Source organism: Rattus norvegicus, chromosome 19 (assembly GCF_036323735.1).
Source record: "Rattus norvegicus strain BN/NHsdMcwi chromosome 19, GRCr8, whole genome shotgun sequence".
Classification (NCBI taxonomy): domain Eukaryota; kingdom Metazoa; phylum Chordata; class Mammalia; order Rodentia; family Muridae; genus Rattus; species Rattus norvegicus.
In genome coordinates, this window is record NC_086037.1 from 24,045,855 (window position 1) to 24,069,573 (window position 23,719).

Consider the following 23,719-nt stretch of genomic DNA (forward strand, 5'->3'; position numbering starts at 1 on the left):
CATTCTTACTCAAGGGTTCTGTCCCCTCCTGTGGACCTAGAACTGACAGCTGGAAATCGATCTCTGCATGTTCCATGGAGCCTGGGCTAATAAGTGAATTCAAAGTCACCAAGGGGTACCCAGTGTGACAGTGTCTTTTGTGTGGATAATGTGGCTGTTTCTCCGACACACACTTTGTGATGTAATCACTGACATGCTTTACCCAATTGTTAGGGTCCATGTGGTTCTTCTGAGAGAGCAGCAGATGCTCTACCCTGTGAGTCATCACCACAGCTCCTGCAGGTGGCTTTTGTTATTCCACATGATGTGCTGTATTAGGTGGACAGGATCACCTACAATTAAATAGAGAGATCTCAGGAGATGTGTGTTCACAGGGAACTTACTGAGCTGTGCATGCTCAACGTGTTAGGTTGCCAGGCATCCCTACAGGGCTCTGGTGTCCCCACTGCTCATTGTGGGTCAGGATCATCCTCCAGCACCACTTAGTGTCCATGTTAGAGCAGATCTTTCAGCTGTTATCAATGATGACTATATGTATTATACACATCTGATAAAATACAGAATAGAAACTAGCTTCTTGTAGGCCAGATTGGCATAATGAGTTTTTTGATTGTTAGCAAGAAAATTATCTTAATCTAAGCAGTTTAGGGAGGATCCTCAAGAGCATCCATAGTGAATGCAGCCTGCAGCTGTGAACACAGGTTTCTTTTGGAGAGCAGGCCTGTGCAAGCCCAACCGAGGTGGGACAGTTCAAGCTACCCTTTTTCCATGGCCAATCTGGGATCGTATTGAGAATGTATTTTTTCCAGGTGACAGATTTCCAATTTATGGAATTGAACTAACTTACTGAGAGTGGAGGCGACTCACAGAGTTAAAGTACAGAAGGACCAATCCAGAATGTCCACAAAAGCTTGCTGTCACCCCAGGGCTTTTAAAAGCTCAGCACCTAGAGAACTAATGTAGTCTTTGCTTATTCTCAAGCTTAGGTCTAGTCATTCATTATAAGCTGACCATGACACAAAAAGTGTCATCTGTGTCACAATAGAAACTAGTTGTCACTAGATTCACCCCACACTATCACATTACTACCGTGTTTGAGGTTCTCAGTTACTATCTAAGAACCTGGAAGTGGCCAGGGTCTTGCTACACATACTCATAATTTATGTCCACATTGTCAGCTTTGAGTCTTCATACAGCCTGCTCTGTAATTTTGTAGAAGATTAATAGTGTTCTAGTGAGCACAATGAGATTAGGAAATCGGGGGATCCCAGGAGCCTCTCTGACTTCTAGCCCCCCATGCACTGTCAGATGCAGCCAGAGGACAAGGGGCTGTCGGTTCCAGGACTCTCCACATCCCTGCTGGGGTGCCATGCCCAGCCTGGAGAGTGAGGGTCGGTCCTGCTGTCCCCAGTCCCTCATGCCCAGAGCCTATGCACTGGCTGGCTGGGCTTGGCTTTCCTGTGCCTGGCCCTCCTTTGCCCATCCCTGCCCTGCCTTGCCCTGTCCTGTTGACTCTCACTACTTAGGCCAAAGAATTTGAGATTTGGGCTCCCTGGCCCTGCACTCAGAGCCTCTGGGAAGCAAGGAGACCCAAAGGGACAGACCCCAGGCCTGGCCCTGGACTCCTGCATCTCCCCCTACCCAGAGGTGTATTCCACAGTTCTCCACTCCAAGTTTAGTTTCAGGGACCCCAGCAGGTGGCGTTCTTTGCTGAGCCTCACATGTGAGCCTGGGATAGTGGTGGGATGTAAAGTGCTGGAAGTCTTTCAGAAAATTCAGGCGTTTCTCAAACTCTCTGACCATCCAGTGCCCTCCCTGGTTCACCCACCCCGTGGAAGGTGAGAATCCACTTTTCGATGTCCTGTGTGACTTTCCCTGCAGACTGGGCTCTCCTGCAGGAGATGCTTTCACATGCTTCTTTAAAAGCACCTGTTCCTCAGACTTAGATCAGCTGTGAAAACAGGCTTCTTCAAGTCAGTGTGCGAGCTCCCCCTCCCAGCTCAGAGCTGCAACACCATAGGATCCTCCAGCCCCAGTGCTGGGTGAGTCCCCCAAAGGACTTAGAGCAAAGTGCCCCTTCTGAGAAGTGAACTTAGAGCAGAAGGTTCAGAAGTGACAGTCAACCCCCAAGTGCTTCTTCCAGGAGAAAGCATCCAGCTGTCCCTTTGAAACAGTGGTGGCTCCCACATGACCCAGGTCTGTGATTGGAGGAGATTTTCTGGTACTTTGTTGCCCAGTCACAGTGGGGATACATTCTTGATCCATGCTCATTCCTACAAGAAAAGGTCCTCCTCCCCACCCAGGCCTTGAGTTGAACCCAGGTACTTAAAGATCAACGGACCAGAGAGAACAGAATGCAGTCCAGGGCAGAGGAGAGGCCAGAATGATTTTAAAGCAGAGAAAAGCCCCATATCGGCCATCTAACAACTTTAGGGTTTGTGCATATTGTGTACTTCAGAAACTTAAGTCACATTTTCTGATAACACTGTTAGGAGAAGCAGAAGTCTACTGTGGGTGGGATTGTCCCAGGCAGGGAGGGGATCTGACTCTGCAGGCCTGGCCACCCTCTGTATTCTCCTGAAAATAACTGTTGGTCAGCTGTAAATCTGAAGTGAGAATTGTTTTTTGTCAACTCAAACGGATGACATTTCAAGTCTCACACACTATGTGACTTTACACACAGGGGACTTGAACTTACTTCTAGAGAAGTGACTATGGGCCGTCAGAGGGAAACCATTCTTGACTTTAGCATTCTGTCTGTATAACAGTCTACAGGGACTGGCTTCCTGGACAGACATGTTTAAGCAGACTCACATTGTTATGGGGAAAACCTGAGGCAAGAAATGTCCTGGGGACAGTGATTTCAGATTGTGCCTTTAGCCAGGAATCTCTGTTGTCCTTAAGGCCTGCTAAATCATGTAACTAGTTCAGGGCATCTCTGCTCTAACAACTGTTCCGGGTTCTCCTGAGAAGAAGGCCTTACTTTAAAAGTATTTCACAGAGCAATGTTTCTCAACCTGTGGGTCGAGACCCCTTCCCAGGCCCTTTTTTTCTGATACTTTGCCTATCAGATATGTTGCATATTATGACTTACAAGAACAGCAATATTAGTTACAAAGTCGCAATGAAATAATTTTATGGTGGGGGTGACCACAGCATGAAGATCTGTATTAAAGGGTTGCATCATTAGGAGTGATTTGAGCCACTGCCATAGAAGCTGACACATGGGAGCAGACTCCTCATGTGAGTAGAGACCCATGGCAAGGAATACCGTGTCACACCCTAGAACCCAGAGACAGAATCTATCCCAGGAGTCTGTGGGTCACCTTGTCTTAAATTCTCCCAGGGTCAAGAATAGCATTGATCATCTCAGCAGAGTCAGCTTGCACAGCCCACATCAGGCCCATGGCTTCCCTTTACAGAGAAGGATGTGGGTCTGAGTGACAGTCAGTGAGACTGAGGGGACCCTGACACTCATTTGCTTTGAGCTGTGGTTTCTTCACCTGTAAAATGGGGGTGTTTCTGCTGAATTGGGTTGTTGTGGAGATTAACAGAACATACAACCTGCTCAGTGTCTGCCTGGCATGGACCCCTGCTGGTTAAATGGAAGCTGTCGATGGTGATGCATTTAAAAGTAGAATCTCTAGCCCGATAGTGTTAGATGCCAGGCGCCATACAGGTGTAAGCATTTTGTGATTCTAAGACAGCCTCACATTAAAACAGAAGACTCTTTTTTAATTTTTTTAAAAAAGAATCCAGTATAAATTACAACATGAAATGATCACAGTGAGGATTGAGCTACTTCCTGTGACGTCATTTAGTTTTTCATTCTCGGCTTCTATTTTCAAGGCATCTAGAGTAGCTCAGTACGCGATCCTAAGGCCTTCTATTATGGTGCTGCCCATTCATTCCTCTGTCCGTGAGGACTTCTCAGGTGACTTAAGAAAACCTGATTTCCTTTCAGATTGTCCCCAGCTGCTGTGATCTCTCTGTCCATGGCCCTTGCCAAAAGCTGCAGAGCCAATGTGTTGTTTTACAACACAAAATTCCAGACGTTAATTTTTACCAATGAAGTTTCAGGAGTCAGATACAGAAGTCAACTCCCAACTGTCCTTCCTAATTCACTGACCTCCCAGAAGAGCATTCTTCTTCCCTCTGCACACTTTCTAAAAATCCTTCAACTCAAAGATTTTCCATTGGTTTAGTCATCTTCATTTCCTTTCAAGTTGTGCCTTGATCTGCTCTGAACCTAAATGCAGTTTTAGCTTTGCAATAAAGGTGTGTGGTAGGCTAGCCTTACCAAAGTAAAGTCCATGTTTACATCAAACAAACAACCCTTGTGTTAAATGCCTGTGCCATGGCGATGCTATACCACACAATAGTTTATCAGTAAATAATACATTCTTGGAGATCACAGTGTGATCAAATATTTTGTAACATAATTAGTAATTTCAGTCTATTATATAAATTAAGTTCTTTGACGACGATTCTGTTGATATTTGTCATATCTGAGTGCATCATCATAGGAAACCCAAGGAACATCAAACCTGGGCTTTTGAAACAGTTGCACATGGCCAACTGGGAACCAAAACCACCCAGGAGACTACTGATACTTAACACACATAAATTAACCTACCTATTTTCATATAGTTTATGTCAATAAGTCACCATTCCTGACCATGTCTCATTATCCAACGTTCTACTAAATGGAAGAATTGGCATCATGGAGGTCACCAACAAAGCACAAAACACCCATCTCAGATAAACATGTATGGTTTATTGAATCCAAAACATCCATGAATTTCAGGACACAATTAAATGTTGAAACCTAAGGATAATAGATATAGAAGAGAATTAAGATTTCCAGTTCATAGGTCCAGTAAACATCTTCAACAAATCATAGCAGAAAACTTCCATAAGGTAAGGAAGAAAATGCCATAACTGTACAAGAGGCCTACAGAAGGCTAAATGAATTGTACCAGAAAAAACTCTGCCATTCACATAATAATTAAAACACTAAATACGCAGATCAAAGAAAGAACTTTAAAAGGGGTAAGGTATAAATAACCAGTAATAAATAATTCAGACCTATCTGAATTACACCAGACTTCTCAACAGAGACTCCAAAAGCCAGAAAAATTTGGGCAGATGGAATGCAGACCCAGGCTCCTATACCCAGCATAATTCTCAATCACCATAAATGGAGAAACCAAGATATTTCACAACAAAACCAAATTTAAACAATATTTTTCTTTAAGAGAGCACAACAGAGGAAAATACGAGGAAAACCCCAAGAAAATGAGCTAAACTATACACAAGAAAAACCAAGAAATTAATCAACTCAATAATTTCAAAAAAGGGAAGCGAACAAACATGATTTCACCTATAACCAGAAAAAGAGGAGAAAGCAGAAACCATTTGTCTTTAATATCTAACCAGATCCCCTGTCACCAGTCCCGCAGCTCCTAGGGACCAAACTGCCAGCCAAAGTATATGCAAGGATGGCTCTATGGTTCTAGGTAACTGTGTAGAAGAGGACTGACTTAAGTGGCATCATGTGGTGGGAGGCCATTGACTACCCTGAGGCCTGTTGCCCACCGAAGGGAGGTCCTAGAGGTGTGAGGTGGGAATGGATATGTGTGGGTGGGGGAGCACTGTCACATAGGCAAAGCTGAGCAGAAATGGGATGTAAGATATGATGAGGGGAGTGTGGAAAGTGGGACAACGTTTGAAATATACATAAATAAAATAACAAATGATTAAAAAATAGCCGAAAATAAAATAAAGTAAAGGGTAAAAGAAAAATTAAAACAAAACAAAGCAAAAGAAATCGATGTGGTGGATTGGCCTAATTCTGCTTGTATTTTAATGCTAATTTGTAGAACTCAAGACCGGTTAACCCCAAATAACTGACCCTGCTCCCAGTTAACTGTGATTATAAAGAAGCCAACAGCCAACAGCTGCACCCCAGAGAGATGGGGGAGGTGAGCTTTGAGGACTTTGCTAGAGAGGATCATGAGGAGGGAAGAAGGAGGAAGAAGCTGCCAGAGAATAAAGGAAGAACATGTGTGATGGAGAGGAGAGAGGAAGAGGACAGCAGCCATGGTTAAGGGAGAGGAGAGCGTGGTCCTGAGGGCTGTACAAGTGGAACAAAGAGAAGCCAAGAAGCTACACAGTCAGTAAGAGCAGCTCTCAGGCGAGCAGAGATCAGCAGAGACCCCAGACCAACAAGCTACGCAAGCATAACTCCATCCAAACTCCCTCTCAATATCCCTTGTCCTCCATGGGTCTGGCCTCAGCCTGTGTCGTGCTTCAGCACATGTGTCTGTCTCAGCTGACATCACTCTGCCCATCAGCCCGAGGCCAAGGAAACAGCGAGAAACCACAGCAGCCCACCAGAAGGGTTTTTGCTGTGGTTCTATGAAGTCCCAACAAATGCAGCTCAACTACAGAATGCAAGGCAGACCAATGCATGTGTGTCCTTAGTGCAGAACCCTTCATCACGTGTCTTTTCACATGCGTGCTTTAGCAGAACATCCTTTTACCTGTGTCTGCCTCAGTGAAACATTCCTTCACACATCTGCCTTAGCCTATCACCTGTATCCACTTCAGGGAACCACTCCTTAAGGTGCAAATTTCTCAAGATTAGCAAACGGCATACAGAATATTCAGAACAAAACAAGGTGTGTGGTCAGCATGTCCTTGAGCCATCTCCCTTCTCCTCCTCAGTGACGGCAGGCGTGTTACAGCAACAATATGAAATGGCTGGCAGACATGGAACAAAATGGCAAAGGTATTCTGGGGGATGTCAGACCGTACCAGCCAGCAGCTCAACTGAATTTTAAAGTTTTGATGTTACAAGTGAATATACTTGACCTTCAAACGCTGAGAGAGCCCATTATAATATGAACTATATAAACTAGGCCAAGACCACCTCTAGGGCAAAGGCCCTCAGCCTGTGGGTCGTGACCCACACAGGGTCTCCTATCAGACAGTTTACACTACAATAAAGATTCATTACAGTAGCAAATTTACAGTTGTGAAGTAGCAATACAATAATTTTGTAGTTGGGATCCGCACAGCATGAGGAACTGTTCTAAAGGGTTGAGGCCATAGGAAGGTTGAGAAACACTGCTCTAGGAAATTATGTTTTCTTTCTCTTTCATATTTTTCAGACAGAATCTCAAACTGTAGCTGAGATTGGCTTGGCTTGGAACACGTGTGTAGTTCATGCTGGCATCAGACTTATGGCAATTCTCCTGCTTCAGCCTCCTACTCAGGAGCCTACCAGGGTGAGATCACAACCACGGGTAATGTGATTGGTGTTCTTGGTTGTCAACTTGAGTGTACCTGGAATTAACTAATGCCAAATGGCTTGACGCCCTGTGAGGGGGAGATCTCTCTCTCTCTCTCTCTCCCTCTCTCTCTCTCTCCTTCCTTCTTTCTGTTTTCCTCTCTTCAACCCTCTCCTCTTGGTCCTCCTCCTCTTCTTTGGTTTTTTTGAGACAGGGTTTCCCTGTGTAGCTCTGGCTGTCCTGAATTCATTTTGTAGACCAGGCTGGCCTTGAACTCAGAGATCCACCTGCCTCTACCTCCTGGATGCTGAGGCTAAAGGCATAAGCACCATTGGATTTTTTTTTCTTCATTAAATTTTCTGAAGCAAGAAGACCTACTTGTAATCCAAATCTTGGAGATCAGAAGATAAATCTTTATTTTTTTTTCTTTTTTAAAGCATTTTTATTGGATATTTTTTATTTACATTTCAAATGTTAACCCCTTTCCCAGTTTCCCATCCAAATACCCCTTATCCCATCCCCCTCCCACTTCTTGCACAAGGATGTTCCCCACACCAACTACACACTCCTTCCCACCTCCCCATCCTGACATTCCCCTACACTGGGGCGTTCAGCCTTGGCAGGACCAAGAGATTCTCTTCCCATTGGTGCCCAACAAGGCCATCTTCTGCTACATATGCAGCTGGAGTCTTGGGTCTATCCATATGTACTCTTTGGGTAGTGGTTTAGTCTACCGAAAGCTCTGGTTGGTTGGCATTGTTGTTCTTTTTTTTTTTTATTAACTTGAGTATTTCTTATATAAATTTCGAGTGTTATTCCCTTTCCAGGTTTCCGGGCAAACATCCCCCTCCCCCCTCCCCTTCCTTATGGGTGTTCCCCTCCCAACCCTCCCCCCATTGCCGCCCTCCCCCCCCATAGACTAGTTCACTGGGGGTTCAGTCTAAGCAGGACCCAGGGCTTCCCCTTCCACTGGTGCTCTTACTAGGATATTCATTGCTACCTATGGGGTCAGAGTCCAGGGTCAGTCCATGTATAGTCTTTAGGTAGTGGCTTAGTCCCTGGAAGCTCTGGTTGCTTGGCATTGTTGTACTTTTGGGGTCTCGAGCCCCTTCAAGCTCTTCCAGTTCTTTCTCTGATTCCTTCAATAGGGGACCTATTCTCAGTTCAGTGGTTTGCTGCTGGCATTCGCCTCTGTATTTGCTGTATTCTGCTGTGTCTCTCAGGAGCGATCTACATCCGGCTCCTGTCGGTCTGCACTTCTTTGCTTCATCCATCTTGTCTAATTGGGTGGCTGTATATGTATGGGCCACATGTGGGGCAGGCTCTGAATGGGTGTTCCTTAAGTCTCTGTTTTAATCTTTGCCTCTCCCTTCCCTGCCAAGGGTATTCTTTTTCCTCATTTAAAGAAGGAGTGAAGCATTCACATTTTGATCATCCATCTTGAGTTTCATTTGTTCTAGGGATCTAGGGTAATTCAAGCATTTGGGCTAATAGCCACTTATCAATGAGTGCATACCATGTATGTCTTTCTGTGATTGGGTTAGCTCACTCAGGATGATATTTTCCAGTTCCAACCATTTGCCTACGAATTTCATAAACTCGTTGTTTTTGATAGCTGAGTAATATTCCATTGTGTAGATGTACCACATTTTCTGTATCCATTCCTCTGTTGAAGGGCATCTGGGTTCTTTCCATTTTCTGGCTATTATAAATAAGGCTGCGATGAACATAGTGGAGCACGTGTCTCTTTTATATGTTGAGGCATCTTTTGGGTATATGCCCAAGAGAGGTATAGCTGGATCCTCAGGCAGTTCAATGTCCAATTTTCTGAGGAACCTCCAGACTGATTTCCAGAATGGTTTTACCAGTCTGCAATCCCACCAACAATGGAGGAGTGTTCCTCTTTCTCCACATCCTCGCCAGCATCTGCTGTCACCTGAGTTTTTGATCTTAGCCAATCGCACTGGTGTGAGGTGAAATCTCAGGGTTGTTTTGATTTGCATTTCCCTTATGACTAAAGATGTTGAACATTTCTTTAGGTGTTTCTCAGCCATTCGGCATTCCTCAGCTGTGAATTCTTTGTTTAGCTCTGAACCCCATTTTTTAATAGGGTTATTTGTTTCCCTGCGGTCTAACTTCTTGAGTTCTTTGTATATTTTGGATATAAGGCCTCTATCTGTTGTAGGATTGGTAAAGATCTTTTCCCAATCTGTTGGTTGCCGTTTTGTCCTAACCACAGTGTCCTTTGCCTTACAGAAGCTTTGCAGTTTTATGAGATCCCATTTGTCCATTCTTGATCTTAGAGCATAAGCCATTGGTGTTTTGTTCAGGAAATTTTTTCCAGTGCCCATGTGTTCCAGATGTTTCCCTAGTTTTTCTTCTATTAGTTTGAGTGTGTCTGGTTTGATGTGGAGGTCCTTGATCCACTTGGACTTAAGCTTTATACAGGGTGATAAGCATGGATCGATCTGCATTCTTCTACATATTGCCCTCCAGTTGAACCAGCACCATTTGCTGAAAATGCTATCTTTTTTCCATTGGATGGTTTTGGCTCCTTTGTCAAAAATCAAGTGACCATAGGTGTGTGGGTTCATTCAGAAGATAAATCTTTAATTCAGATCTTTTGAGATGGAAAGGCCCATCTCTAATCTGGACCACACCTTCTTTTTTCTTTTTATTTTTTTCATCTTTATTAACTTGAGTATTTCTTATTTACATTTTGATTGTTATTCCCCTTCCCGATTTCCAGGCCAACATCCCTCAACCCTCTCCCTCCCCTTCAATTTGGGTGTTCCCCTCCCCATCCTTCCCCCATTAGCGCCCTCCCCCCAACAATCATGTTCACTGGGGGTCCAGTCTTGGCAGGACCAAGGGTTTCCCCTTCCACTGGTGCTCTTACTAGGCTAATCATTGCTACGTATGCAGTTGGAGTCCAGGGTCAGTCCATGTATTGTCTTTGGGTAGTGGCTTAGTCCCTGGAAGCTCTGGTTGGTTGGAATTGTTGTTCATATGCGGTCTTAACCCCCTTCAAGCTCTTCCAGTCCTTTCTGTGATTACTTCAACGGAGGCCCCGTTCTCAGTTCAGTGGTTTAATGATGGCATTCGGCTACGTATTTGCCGTATTCTGGCTGTGTCTCTCAGGAGAGATCTACATCCAGTTCCTGTCGGCTTGCACTTCTTTGCTTCATCCATCTTATCTAATATCTGTATAGGTATGGGCCACATGTGGGGCAGGCTCTGAATGGGTGTTCCTTCTGCCTCTGTTCTAAACTTTGCCTCCCTATTCCCTGCCAAGGGTATTCTTGTTCCCCTTTTAAAGAAGGAGTGAAGCATCTGCATTTTGGTCATTCTTCTTGATTTTCAGGTGTTCTGTGCATCTAGGGCAATTCGAGCATTTGGGCTAATATCCACTTATCAATGAGTGCATACCATGTGTGTTTTTCTGTGATTGGGTTATCTCACTCAGGATGATATTTTCCAGTTCCACCCATTTGCCTATGAATTTCATAAAGTCATTGGTTTTGAAAGCTGAGTAATATTCCATTGTGTAGATGTACCACATTTTCTGTATCCATTCCTCTGTGGAAGGGCATCTGGGTTCTTTCCAGCTTCTGGCTATTATAAATAAGGCTGCTATGAACATAGTGGAGCATGTGTCTTTGTTATATGTTGGGGCATCTTTTGGGTATATGCCCAAGAGAGGTATAGCTGGATCCTCAGGTAGTTCAATGTCCAATTTTCTGAGGAACCTCCAGACTGATTTCCAGAATGGTTGTACCAGTCTGCAATCCCACCAACAATGGAGGAGTGTTCCTCTTTCTCTACATCCTCGCCAGCATTTGCTGTCACCTGAGTTTTTGATCTTAGCCATTCTCACTGGTGTGAGGTGAAATCTCAGGGTTGTTTTGATTTGCATTTCCCTTGTGACTAAAGATGTTGAGCATTTCTTTCGGTGTTTCTCAGCCATTCAGCATTCCTCAGCTGTGAATTCTTTGTTTAGCTCTGATCCCCATTTTATAAATAGTGTTATTTGTCTCCCTGAGGTCTAACTTCTTGATTTCTTTGTATATTTTGGATATAAGCCCTCTATCTGTTGTAGGATTGGCAAAGATCTTTACCCAATCTGTAGGTTGTTGTTTGGACCACACCTTCTGCCGGCTCATATCAAGGACATGGAAGAAGGAAGTTTGCTTTATTAATTCGCCTACTTCTTCAGGAGTACTGCATGTACTGAAGACCAGCTGAAATATCCAGCCTTATGGACAAAACTGTTGGGGTCCAGATGTTTCCCCATAAACCACACAAACTCTGACCTCACTTAGACAGGGATGGTTTATTGAATGCCCACCCGAAGACTGATCATCAGAGACGTAGCTGAGAATTTGTCAGGCTAGGACTATGGACATTTTTCTATGTCAGTTTATAAAGAGTAAAATGTGAGCTCATAGGCAGGTGCTGGAAGGGCTGTCTGGTTGTCAGCCCAGACTCAAGCCATTTTAGACAACAAAGGTTCATACTGACTTTTTATCTGTTTAAAGATTTATTTATTTACATATAAGTACACTGTAGCTGTCTACAGACACACCAGAAGAGGGCATCAGGTCTCATTACAGATGGCTGTGAGCCACCACGTGGTTGCTGGGATTTGAACTCAGGACCTCTGGAAGAGCAGTCAGTGCTCTTAACCATGGATCCATCTCTGCAGCCCTCATATTGACCTTTAATTTTATTGGTCCTACATGAACTTATACTTATGAAATTTAAGATTAAGAAACCTCACAACATAAAGAACTTGCTCCCAGTGGTTCGGGAATGGGTGGGTGGGGGAGCACCCTCGAGGAGGCTGGGGAAGGGGGTGGAATGAAGGGTTATTGTAGGGGAAACTGGAAAGGGGTTAACATTTCAAATCCAAATAAACAAAATAACCAATAAAAAAAACATACACAAGTTATGTGATCATTCCTGACCCTGCTCTGAGTTAAATTATTTTCAGACAACCATGACAGGCAGACATATTACAGCAAGAATATGAACTATCTGGCAGGCATGGAACAAAATGGGTACAGCTATGCTAGGGGGATTGGCTTCAACAGGGGCAACTACTGCATTTTGGACCTTCCATTCCTTGTTGAATTAGCTGTACCACAGCCTATACACCATTCTAATAAATTTTCTTTCTCTATATACAGTCATTGTAGGAGGGATGATTGGTTATGCATTGTTAAATGCAATGCTGATCACGAAACCCCATCACTTCCACAGCAATATGCAAGTGTAAGTAAGTTACTGAACAATTGAACAGAAATTAAAATTTACTGCATTTATTGCGTGTGTCAGCAGGCATAGGGAACACCTGGCTGCTTACATCTCTTGGTCTCTATAGAGTAGTGGGAGAACTGAGACCCACTGAGGAGGTCTCTTAAGCGAAGACCAAACTCCTTGCAGTGACACTGGATTCCAGGCTTATTGTCCTGTTTAGGCCTCACTGTGGTCTATGTACACTCTATACATTCTCCCCATGCAGGTTCACATGGACTGAACTCAGAAAGCTGGGGTTGGCAGAAAGATGCATGGTTAAATAGCCCAACAGGTTCACATTGTATCAGCTTGATTTAATCTAAGGACAAAGAAGTGGAGTTTCTCTGATGGCTTTCTTCTAAACCCTTGAAAGGATCACTGGGGTGTGGCCTCAGTACTTCATACTTCTTGCTGTGTCAGCGAAACTCAAGGAAGCTTGAGATTGCCATAGGCACAGTATTATGCTAGATATACTGAGTAGATGATACTAAGATGTTCAGATGGTCATACCCATTTGCATGAGTTCTTAATGTGCACCTAAGGAAAGAGAGATCAAGGTCTTCAGAATAGGAAGATCATTTCCAGTTCTTTTGTACAATTCCAGTCTGAAAGACTGGTAGGTAGGGAGAGAATGGTAGATAATCAAGAATTCATAGATGATGCTTTGAAGGAAGTGTGGGTTTCTGTGCTGGTTTAGACAGGGTCTCAAGTATCCCATGTTGCCCTCTTCCTAGCTGGCCAGGTTCACTTTGAGCTCAGATAAACCTGCTTCTACTTTCCAGTAGACAGTCTTACAAGAGTGGCCTCCAGGGACTGTGTGGACAGCATTAGCCTTTGACAGTTGAGGTGTGTAACCCACAACTATAGTTTTAGCCACTTTGTTCCATGTCTACCAGCTATTTCAGATTGTTGCTGTCTATGCCTGACAATCACGGACACAGAAAAATAACCTGATAGAGAGCAAGGACATGGTGATCACATCCTTTCCTGTTCTGTATGTTCTGGATGAGGCTTGTTAAAATTCCAATATTGCAGAAAGCTTTATATAGGACCCATCACCTTAAGCATCACTGTGCACTGTTCTATCTAAAATGGCCTAATCAGAACTGACCACCAGATCAAACTTCCTGCAATCCTCATATGAGAAGCTTGAGCTTTATGTTTTGACTTTTTTCTTTCTTTCTTATTTTTTGCTGTATAAGTTGAGAGGAAGATATTTGGGGCCATGGATCTGCCCCCAAAATCTGGGGTATGGATCTGATCAATCAGTGTTAGTGTGTGCACTCAATACAGTATCCATTTTTTTACTGTGACAGATGCTTTTGTGTTTGTGGGGAAGCCCATGACCCAGAGCACAAGTGCTGGGTCCTTGCTCTATCCACGTAGTGATGTGTATAGCCTCGTCCTACACCTTTATCTGCACCCCCTATATCTCTTGACTATTTTATTTTTCTGATAGAAGCTCAGCTTCTGATAGAAGGCCTGTCAGCAGTGCTCCTTTGGCGACATTGGCGCAGAGATGAGAACCCCACAAGCAGCATGAGGTTCCCTTCATTGGTGGGTCCAATATTGCACTTTTGTCTGCCAACTGGTCTCCACACTGTTCTTAGCACCATAAAGACTTCAACTCTTTCAACTAAGGAATTTTCTGGCAATTGTCGATTGCTAAGCACATGACTTCATGAGTGTTCCCCTAACACACACCCATGTTGTAACCTACCATGCAGACTACTTCTTGATGTGATTTAAAGCACCTGTACAGAATGAGACAAGAGAACTTTTGACTACATATTCAATCTGGTGTGAAATCTCAGGAAGGTTTAATGGCTAACATTGGTGAATGAGGACAATTTGAGTTAGGATGAGACATTTTGGGGCAAGATATGGAAGGAAACATTCATTTAGATGCATAGGAATTACTAAGGTTTTTATAATCAAGCCTTGAGGAAAGTTTGGCTTTGGAAGCAGGAGATGCTCAGTGGCTCTGTCCCAGGAAAGTCTCCTGGAAAGGGCACCTCTGCTTATGCTCAGTACAGGGAGATTATTAGCAGGGAGGCAAAGTCTGCACCCCATGACATCAGCTGTCCCTTCTTGGACATTCTATTGTCTCCTAGAGAGTTCTGGCATCCTCTGTGATGTCACCAGTGTTGTAGTGACAACCAGTGCCCTAGTTTCTCTCAGTCTGAGTCTGGCGGTTACAAGCTAAGACATGTTTTCCCGTCTTCGCAAGCGTTTTGGGAGGGGAAATGTCAATTCTGGAGAGACTAAAGTGAAGGAGTCTAGCCTTTCGCCTCAAAGTAATGATGGACAAAGACAGCACTTCTGGGGAATGATGAGTAAGTTCTCGGCAGTGTATTTTGAGCTTCCTGCCAGGGGGGCTGCAGGCTTACGCTGACCTTTCTAGCAATGGGCCACAACAACTGGAGCATCTGAAAAGGAATTGAATTTCCATGAATATCACAATTCCTGAAAGTCAGGATTTCAGAACTTTAGTTTCCCCATCTCCACTGGGAGGATATGGTAAGGCCAATGCTATTATTCTGTGAACTTCTGGTCTTTACTTTTACAGTGCATTTGTTATGTTACATTGATATAATAACACCATCAGGAGTCATGGAGGGTCCACCTTTTCTGAGTTTAGACAGGGCAGCAATGTACTTCACTATCATTGCTTCTTTAAATACAGTGGATATCTGACAGTAGGAACAGGGGGAGAATTGTGCTCCAGGCAATAACCTTATGTTATTAGACCTCCTCTGATTTCTTCTAACTGGCAGGGTCATCGTTAGCTTTATATATTAGAGGTTGTGTGTTACAAACATGTTTCTAAAATACCAAAAGTATTTGGAACATGTGGACCAAGATTCAGCCTGTAACCTATTGGAACTTCTTGGGCATTTGGTATTTCAAATAGGGGAACTGATAAGTCTGTTGACCATGTCCTCCATGGAAATGTGTTTTTAATCCAAAGTTGTTGGCCTAGAGTATCAGGGTAGGACATCCGAGTGTCTCCAATCACTCAAGTCTTGTGGATGGTGAATTTATCATCTGAGTTCTGAACCCACAGGGGTGAGGGTCCTGAAACCAAGCTGTACCCGGTTCAGCTGATGATAATCCTGGAGAAGCCATCTCCGTGGTACATGTAGGCACTTGATGTCCGGAATAGGGAACACCTGGCTGCTTACATCTCTTGGTCTCTATAGAGTAGTGGGAGAACTGAGATCCACTGAGGAGGCCTCTTAAGCATAGACCAATCGCCTAGCAGTGACACTGGGTTCCAGGTTTGTTCTCCTGTTTAGGCCTCACTGTGGTGTATGTACACTCTATGCATTCTCCCCATGCAGGTTCCCTTGTGTTCTTCTACCTACAGACGCTGGGAGAGAAACATCATCCCCTGGCACTGACCTAAGCGAGAATCAGGCCAAGAAGGAAAAGGAGAGGCTGATTAAAGAGCTGCAGCTCATTACCGAGGAGAGAAATGACCTGAGAGATCGCCTGAGGTTTCTGACAGAGAGATCCATGAAGAACAGGTATGAATCGCTCCAAATGCTCTGGTTTCATTCCTGGGACTGAAAGGTCACCTTCATCTTATCCTATTAAGGTTTTGGGTTCTAGAAAGCTGTGCCTCCCTAACCACCCTATGCTAAACCTCACCTCCCATATAGAGGAGATTCAGAACCTTGACCCTTCCTGAGGAGCGAGATGGAAAATGGACTCATCTGCTTCCATTTATTGAAAAGCAGAACTTGTGGTCTGAATGAAGAATTCGGGGATAAAGTCAGGGAGAGTGAGTGTCTAGTGTGCATTTGCAAAGCCCTTGACAGATGGTGGCTTTGCAAGATTGTAATTGCAGTGAGTTTATGGTGAGTCTCTGTACTTGCTAGGCAGGGGACTGAGTGCTGGAAGATCCAGGCAGCAGCCTGAGGGGCCTGGTCCCAAACTGTTCATCTCAATGCTTGACTAGAAGGTCTCAGGCTCAGGCATGTTTGTTATTGTCTGTGTGTCTTGCCCTCTGAGACAGCAATGGTGGATGCATTTCTCCTGGTTTTCACAGTACTCTCTGTTTCCATATTTCTCTTTCTCTTTCTCTGACTCTGTTTTTACATTTCTCTTTTTTGTGGGTATTTCTCAGTCTGTGAGTCTGTATGTGCATACATCCAAATGCATATGGACAACTTTTATATGTTTATATTTCCCTCCACATTGGAATCTAGGGGTCTATGTCTTGGCCTGAGTATTTACCTGTAACACATTCATGGTGATGTGAATGCTTTGTTCTGGGAGCCCCACTGTCAACAGCACAGTTCTTTGCCTATGTGGCCACCATTGTCTGTTTATTTGTATTCCTTGTGCAGATTATAATTTTGTGTTGATATATGGTCTGTTATCGGGACAGGAGAAAAGAAATCACAGGTTTCTGGCTGTGTTGGGTGGGGGAGCATGGAGAGGTGTGGCCTAGTCTCTTGATAGCTCAACTGGCTTGACTGCAGATTTCCTCTTGATTGAACAAAGGGAGCCAGGGAAGCCTCCATCTGGATGCTGAGATTCTGGTGTCCTGGACGCAGAAAAACACGTTTCTGAAGCTGAAGAAGATCCAATATGTAGAATTCAGAAGGTGTCCTTCCAGGACTGGGGTAGTACAGGACCCACCCTGAGTTCATATATTCCTAAATGCCGATGTTCATTGGATTCTATCATTTGGGGCCAGGCCACACTTCAGGCCAAATCCATATTATGAAGACCTGGAGAGAATGGAGGAGGCAGTCATGTCAATTCTGCACAACTTAGAGATGGAGAACACTGAGATCCATGAGAACAGCCATAAGCTGAAGAAGGAGATTACCTTCTCTAGGTAAGTCCTGGTCAGAAAGGCTATCACTTGTGGAATGGCCATTTCTGACTTTCTTTGTTCTGGATTGGACGGTCTTCAGCTCTGGTTCTATCTCTTGTGCTGTTTACACATCAGTGTGCCAGGGTCATTAGGACTCAGTTTTCAGTTCCATAAAAGACTGTTACTCATCCCAGGATTGTCTAGGCATCTTCAGAAGGCTCTAGATAGAACAGCACTGATTGAAGTCAGCAGGTTATTAGGCTGACCTGGACCTATGGTTTCATACCAGGTTTCACAAAACTCAGTGGGTGGACCACATGGTTAGCATGAGCTTCTCTTAGTTCTACTGACCTCCTTTGAGGGTGTTGGCCCACTACTAATTGATGTTGCCCCCATGCATTGGGCTTTCATGGATAGTTGTAGATCCATGTTCTTTTTGAGAGATGCGGACACTAATTGGTGCTCGGGCCAAACAAACAATTTATTCTTCCCGGAATTTACTCTTTGTGGTTTGTGCAGCAGGCTTATGTGTATCGAAATGAATTCTATTAAGTCTTCATGGGTATCTGGGTCCTGGTGGAGTTAGTGGCACTCGGGAGTGGGAATGGGAGAAAGGGGCAGCATGATCTTACTATGCAGACTGTATTTCCAGAAACCTGCTCAGCCAGCTCCTGATGGAGAACACATGTAGGAAGAAGTTGGTCCCACTGAAGCAGGAGAGCAAGGAGGTACATCTTGATTGTGCACTCAACCAGAAATATTTGGTTGACTTCAACAAGAAAGATAAAGACCAGCAACGTCTAGACCCAGCGTCATCTGGTAGGGATGAGCAGCTGTGTTAGCTTTAAAATATCTGATAAAGTTTGCCAATTTGATACATCTTTGCTCTCTCCTACCACCTTTCTAATTTACACTCACAACCAGCCAACCACCTCATGTAATGGAATTGTTCATTGCTCTGCCTATGCACAAGTATTCTGGGAAGCCAACCACTTTTCAGAAACTGAATTATTTTGCAAGTATATTTGTCTGCTCTTTTTGAAGCTGCAGTATAGAAATGGTGACAGATTAATAACATACCTCATTATTGCATATCCATATGATAGATTGGATGCTCTGTGGAGTTTTGAACAAGTTCTTGGTCCTTTGACAAATGACACTCTCTGGTCATGTGACTTCTTGTGTAGGAAGCACCTTTCTGGGATAAGAACCAAGTGCAAATGTCAAATTAGTACATGTCATTGGCTTTAACCTTGGTGACGTATGGACATCTCCTTTCTTCCTGCAACCCAATGAGGTTCCTTCCATTTCCCTGTTCTTGGTTTGCACTGGTATAAGTCTGGGTCCCATATTGGCAGCCCACATTACTTTGAGGCTCTCTGGAGATTTTGCCCTTCCCAAAGAGTTAGCAACAATGATATCAGTTAAAAGGTCCATGCTGACTGTCCAATAGAACTGAGGTGGTAGAAGGCAGCCTTCTGACAGCTGGCTAGCATTTCCCCACCAAATCAGTGTCTGAAAAACTGCCTTCCTCTCCTAGGTCTCAGAAAGTGCAAGAGAGCTGGAATTGGACACACCCCAGTAAGAGAGCTTCCTGAAGAATAAGTTGCTTTCTCAGGAGTCCCTGATGACAAACATCCTGAATGGTAACAAATTTTTTGGATGAGTATTCTTCCTCAGAGTTAATTTGTCATTGCTTAGAGACCCTAAATTTATATAACACTAAGCCAGCCTGACTGATTGAGGTCTTACTTTCTTCTCAGAAAACAGCACCTGAGAGACAACTTGTGGGACCTCCTTTCATTATGTGTGCACGAGGAGAAACAGCAATACATCTGTGCTTCTAAATGTTCGTTAAGAGTGTGCTATTTAGAAATATTTTTGTTATGATTTTAATTGAAATTTTCTTTTTGTTGTTTCATATTTATATGTTCTTGTTACTGTTTTTATCTTTTGAAAAATTTTTAATATTTTAATTTATTTGTTTTAATCCTGTTTTGTTGTAAAAATGAATTCCTTATGAATAAAAATTGAATTCTATCTCTTGACTCTTAAGACCATCATTCTTATTCAAGGGTTCTGTCCCCTCCTGTGGACTTAGAACTGACAGGTGGAGATGGATCTCTGCATGTTCCATGGATCCTGGGCTAATAAGTGAATTCAAAGTCACCAAGGGGTACCCAGTGTGACAGTGTCTTTTGTGTGGATAATGTGGCTGTTTCTCGGACACACACTTTATGAAGTAATCACTGACATGCTTTACCCAATTGTTAGGGTCCATGTGGTTCTTCTGAGAGAGCAGCAGATGCTCTACCCTGTGAGTCATCACCACAGCTCCTGCAGGTGCTTTTGTCCTTCCACATCATGTACTGTATTAGGTGGACAGGATCACCTCCAATCAAATAGAGAGATCTCAGGAGATGTGTATTCACAGGAAATTTACTGAGCTGTGCATGCTCAATGAGTTAGCTTGCCAGGCATCCCTACAGGGCTCTGGTGTTCCCACTGCTCATTGTGGGTCAGGATCATCCTCCAGCATCTGTGTTTTGTGGGGTGACCCACTGTCAATGTCTAGTGAATTGGGGGCCTTGGGTACGGTCGCATACCCCCAGGACACAGTTGGTGCACAGCAAAGGCAGAAACAACTGCACACAGTTGCAAGCTTTATTAATCCCTATATAGCTGGGAATATGAATAACAACAATTTTCATTTTGTCAAGATACCATAAGATCATTATTCCCAGGATACCAGGAACAACTGAGGGAAGACTAAACAAAGAAATACGAATAAACAAAGGCTTCTTCTCAAAATATTCATATAACAAATTACCTATCTTATTATAATCAAAATATACTCACCATTACCGAGAGAGCGTTAGAACCATTTCCACAGAAACAGGACACAGCAGAATATAGCTTAAGGCCAAGTGAGAAAAACATTTTCTTCTCCAGGGTGGAATTCCAGCCCCTACTTGTATCTGTCACCAGGCCTTTCTTGACCCTGCCTGGGAGCTGCATCTCTATGTCTTAACAATTCCTTCTTTTTTCTTTTGTTTTAAAAGAAACACTTTCCATAACATAGCAAAAGTCTTTGTAGGGGTTTAATCATGTAAAAATAAAGCAACATAATACATAATGTACATAAGATTATGGCAAAACTAGCTCCTCCCAAGCTATGGAATATCCTTTGAAGCCAAGCCTTGGGATCTAATCCTGTCAATTGATCAGCCAATAATTTAGCTATTTCCATAGGGGTAGTATCTTCTAGCTGTTTACCAAAAGACATTCGAGCATCGTATTTCAAGGCATTAATTACTTTTGTAGCACTTTCATTACCTTCCAAATAGGCTTGAATTAACTTCCAATCATGTTCCGTATCATTATCCATATATTTATTAACACAAAAGTAGTAGGATTTCAATCATATCTTAAATCCTCATATTTTTCAATAAATAACATCTTTCGACTCAACCATTCTACTGTTTGTTTTGAAACATCTACTTGATGTTGAAGTCTAGTATCAGTTTTAGTTTGCTCTATCCATAACTCATGTGAATCTTTATGCCCGTCTTCAACAAAATGCTCTGTCTCAATAGATGTTTTTAATGCTATGCTGGAAATGGCTGCCAAAGTAGCAACAGAAATAAGGCTTAAAATAGTAGCTACAAACTCCAATAATTCTTTTACTGTTCCTCAGCAGATTATTAAAAAATTCAATAATCATATAATTAAGAGGATCTTGAGACCAATGATGTCTCAAATTAACAGGCATTCATACATATATTTTTTGCTGAATATCATAATAGAATATTGATTTATATTAAACGTAATAGATGAATTAATACATGAATACTAATGACAGTTAGTACAAGCAAATCCATTGGCAAAATTAAATCTACCTATTAAAAAGAAATATGGCATAGGAATACAAGTAGTAACCTTGTCTTTCTTAAATGTTGTAAAATTATACTGAGAGGCAGATTGAGTGTCCCAGAAAAGCTTCCATTAGCAAGCACATCTTCTTTTAATGCAGTGACAGTCTTCCACAAATGAGCTTGAAATGCAGTAGGATCTTCCACAGAGGCCAGTCGATTATCAGCGATGACACCATCTCCACATTCCATCAGCAAGCATCCATTAAGGCGTTCATTCTCCTCTCAGTTCATCCTGGTAACATTTGACAAATCACAAGTGGTAACATTCCATTCTGAACATGTATTAATAATTGGCCATAAGGACCCCAATTTATTCATTTATCTTCAATAATTTTTCCAAACATGCCAGGGCAGTATTTCCAATTGCATGGGAGATATTTTAAGCCTACATAAGTAAACCAAGCACAAATAGGATATACTGAAATGCTAACAAATGTAATGTTATTCCAATTTTGGTTATAGACCAAGCTGTCAATCCTGGAGCCTGTAACAATTATTCCTGGTAATCGCCAATTTTAATAACCCATTTGTAGGCCTGGTCTCTGTCCTAAACACAAAGGCATCTTTAATCCAGCATAAGGAAAATTATACAAAGCTCCATCACGTCTATTCAAAAGGTCAAATTATTCCAAAGAGATGATAAAATGCTTGGGGTGGTGTATAAAACCACATCTGTTTCCCCGCCAAGTAGCAGGTTCAAATAAAGGTGGACAAGGAATATAAGCCTGATAACTCACATTGGCCGCGACAGAAGAAACCGTGAGTAAAGCACACACTGCTAACAATACGTGCTCAGCAGTAAAGGACTTCCTGTAGGAGACAACATAGTTTTCCTTTCAGGGCTTAATCGCTTCACCTAGGTAATGGGGTTGTCACTGCATCGATCCTGCTCTGCTGTCTTTTGGCGACACAAAGAGAAGCCAGGGCCTCAGTAATGGAGGACACCTCCTTCATCTCCGGAGAACATCCATCAGGAGAAAATGTAGCTGGTTTAACTGGATTCCTCTGAGGGTAGGGAGCGGTTCTTATCATTCTGTGCTTGGATCCGTCTCCCGGGTAACCAGAATTGTCCCCCATCCTGTAAGGAGACAAAACCCTCTCCCCTACATACAGTAAGGTCCCTTCCTGTCATTCAGCATCTCGGGCACTTTTTATCCATATTGTCTATTCCATGCCTTCAGGGAGAAGTTCAATAAAGAGTCTATCTGCTCTGCATATAGAATATGCATAACAACAATTTTCATTTTGTCAAGATACCGTAAGATCATTATTCCCAGGATACCAGGAACAACTGAGGGAAGACTAAACAAAGAAATACGAATAAACAAAGGCTTCTTCTCAAAATATTCATATAACAAATTACCTATCTTATTATAATCAAAATATACTCACCATTACCAAGAGAGCGTTGGAACCATTTCCACAGAAACAGGACACAGCAGAATATAGCTTAAGGCCAAGTGAGAAAAACATTTTCTTCTCCAGGGTGGAATTCCAGCCCCTACTTGTATCTGTCACCAGGCCTTTCTTGTGGTAAATTAAGAAGATTAATAAAAAATAATGCTTATGCCAATATTACTCTGGGACTGGTATGCCAACCCCATTCAGGCTGTGTAAGGTCATCTCTTTTCCTCCTTTTTAATTTTATAATTTGTCATTTCAGGGTATGGTGAACTCTTTCAACAAAAGCTTGTCCTTGTGGATGGTATTCTATACCAGTAATATGTACAATATGATATCATTGACAAAATGGTTTTTTTTTTTTTGCTCTGATTGGTATTTTATTTCTCCTTTACAAGTTCCACATAATAGACAAAGGCTTTTTGATAACATTGTTATCTTTGCTGAAAATGATCACATAATCATTTTAAAAAGTACAAATGTTCACATACAGAACTGAGGTTTCTGCAGCCTGTAAACACCTCTGTGGGTTTAACAAGGAAAAAAAGCAATTAACTGACAATTCAACTGTAACTCTTAGAAAAACACAGGTTTCCTTACCAAGCACGAGTGTCCTGTACAGGGACCTATCATCCCAGATGGCAATGAGTTCAAGCCTAGGGCAGCCAGGAGCAGCTCCCCACACCAGGTCAGAAGACCCTCCCCACCCAGCACTTCTTCCAAGTGCTCCTTAACCTCATCACAGGTGACAGCAGTCGCCCCAAGAGAGGACAGAGCAGCAGACACAGTGGTGGTGGTTCCCGAGTGTTGTGTGCGGCATTTCACATCCAGCGTCTCAGGAACCTGTCCATGCAAGCATGCGTACCATTCTTTAGACTGCTCCCCTCATTTCTCGAGTGAGGGGACCAGGCCTTCCTAATTCACTTTAGGTGCCTGGGGTAACAAAGTATTTCACCAGA

The 23,719-nt window shown here is 43.0% G+C and overlaps 3 protein-coding genes across 3 annotated transcripts in view; 2 read left to right on the forward strand and 1 right to left on the reverse strand.

The window, feature by feature from the left end:
- The window catches only part of LOC134483260 (disks large homolog 5-like), a 664,485-nt gene that overhangs the window by 490,609 nt on the left and 150,157 nt on the right, over nucleotides 1-23,719 (reverse strand). The gene's annotated exons all lie outside the window — the stretch shown is intronic.
- Nucleotides 1-23,719, forward strand: part of LOC134483259 (uncharacterized) — a 478,774-nt gene that overhangs the window by 289,347 nt on the left and 165,708 nt on the right. The gene's annotated exons all lie outside the window — the stretch shown is intronic.
- The window catches only part of LOC134483263 (uncharacterized), a 55,144-nt gene continuing 46,175 nt past the window's right edge, over nucleotides 14,751-23,719 (forward strand). The window contains exons 1-4 of the mRNA XM_063278552.1: nucleotides 14,751-14,929; nucleotides 15,964-16,123; nucleotides 17,302-17,445; nucleotides 18,077-18,243. Coding sequence (XP_063134622.1) covers nucleotides 14,803-14,929; nucleotides 15,964-16,123; nucleotides 17,302-17,445; nucleotides 18,077-18,243 — 598 coding nt within the window. The 5' untranslated portion in view covers nucleotides 14,751-14,802. The remainder of the gene's footprint in view (nucleotides 14,930-15,963; nucleotides 16,124-17,301; nucleotides 17,446-18,076; nucleotides 18,244-23,719) is intronic.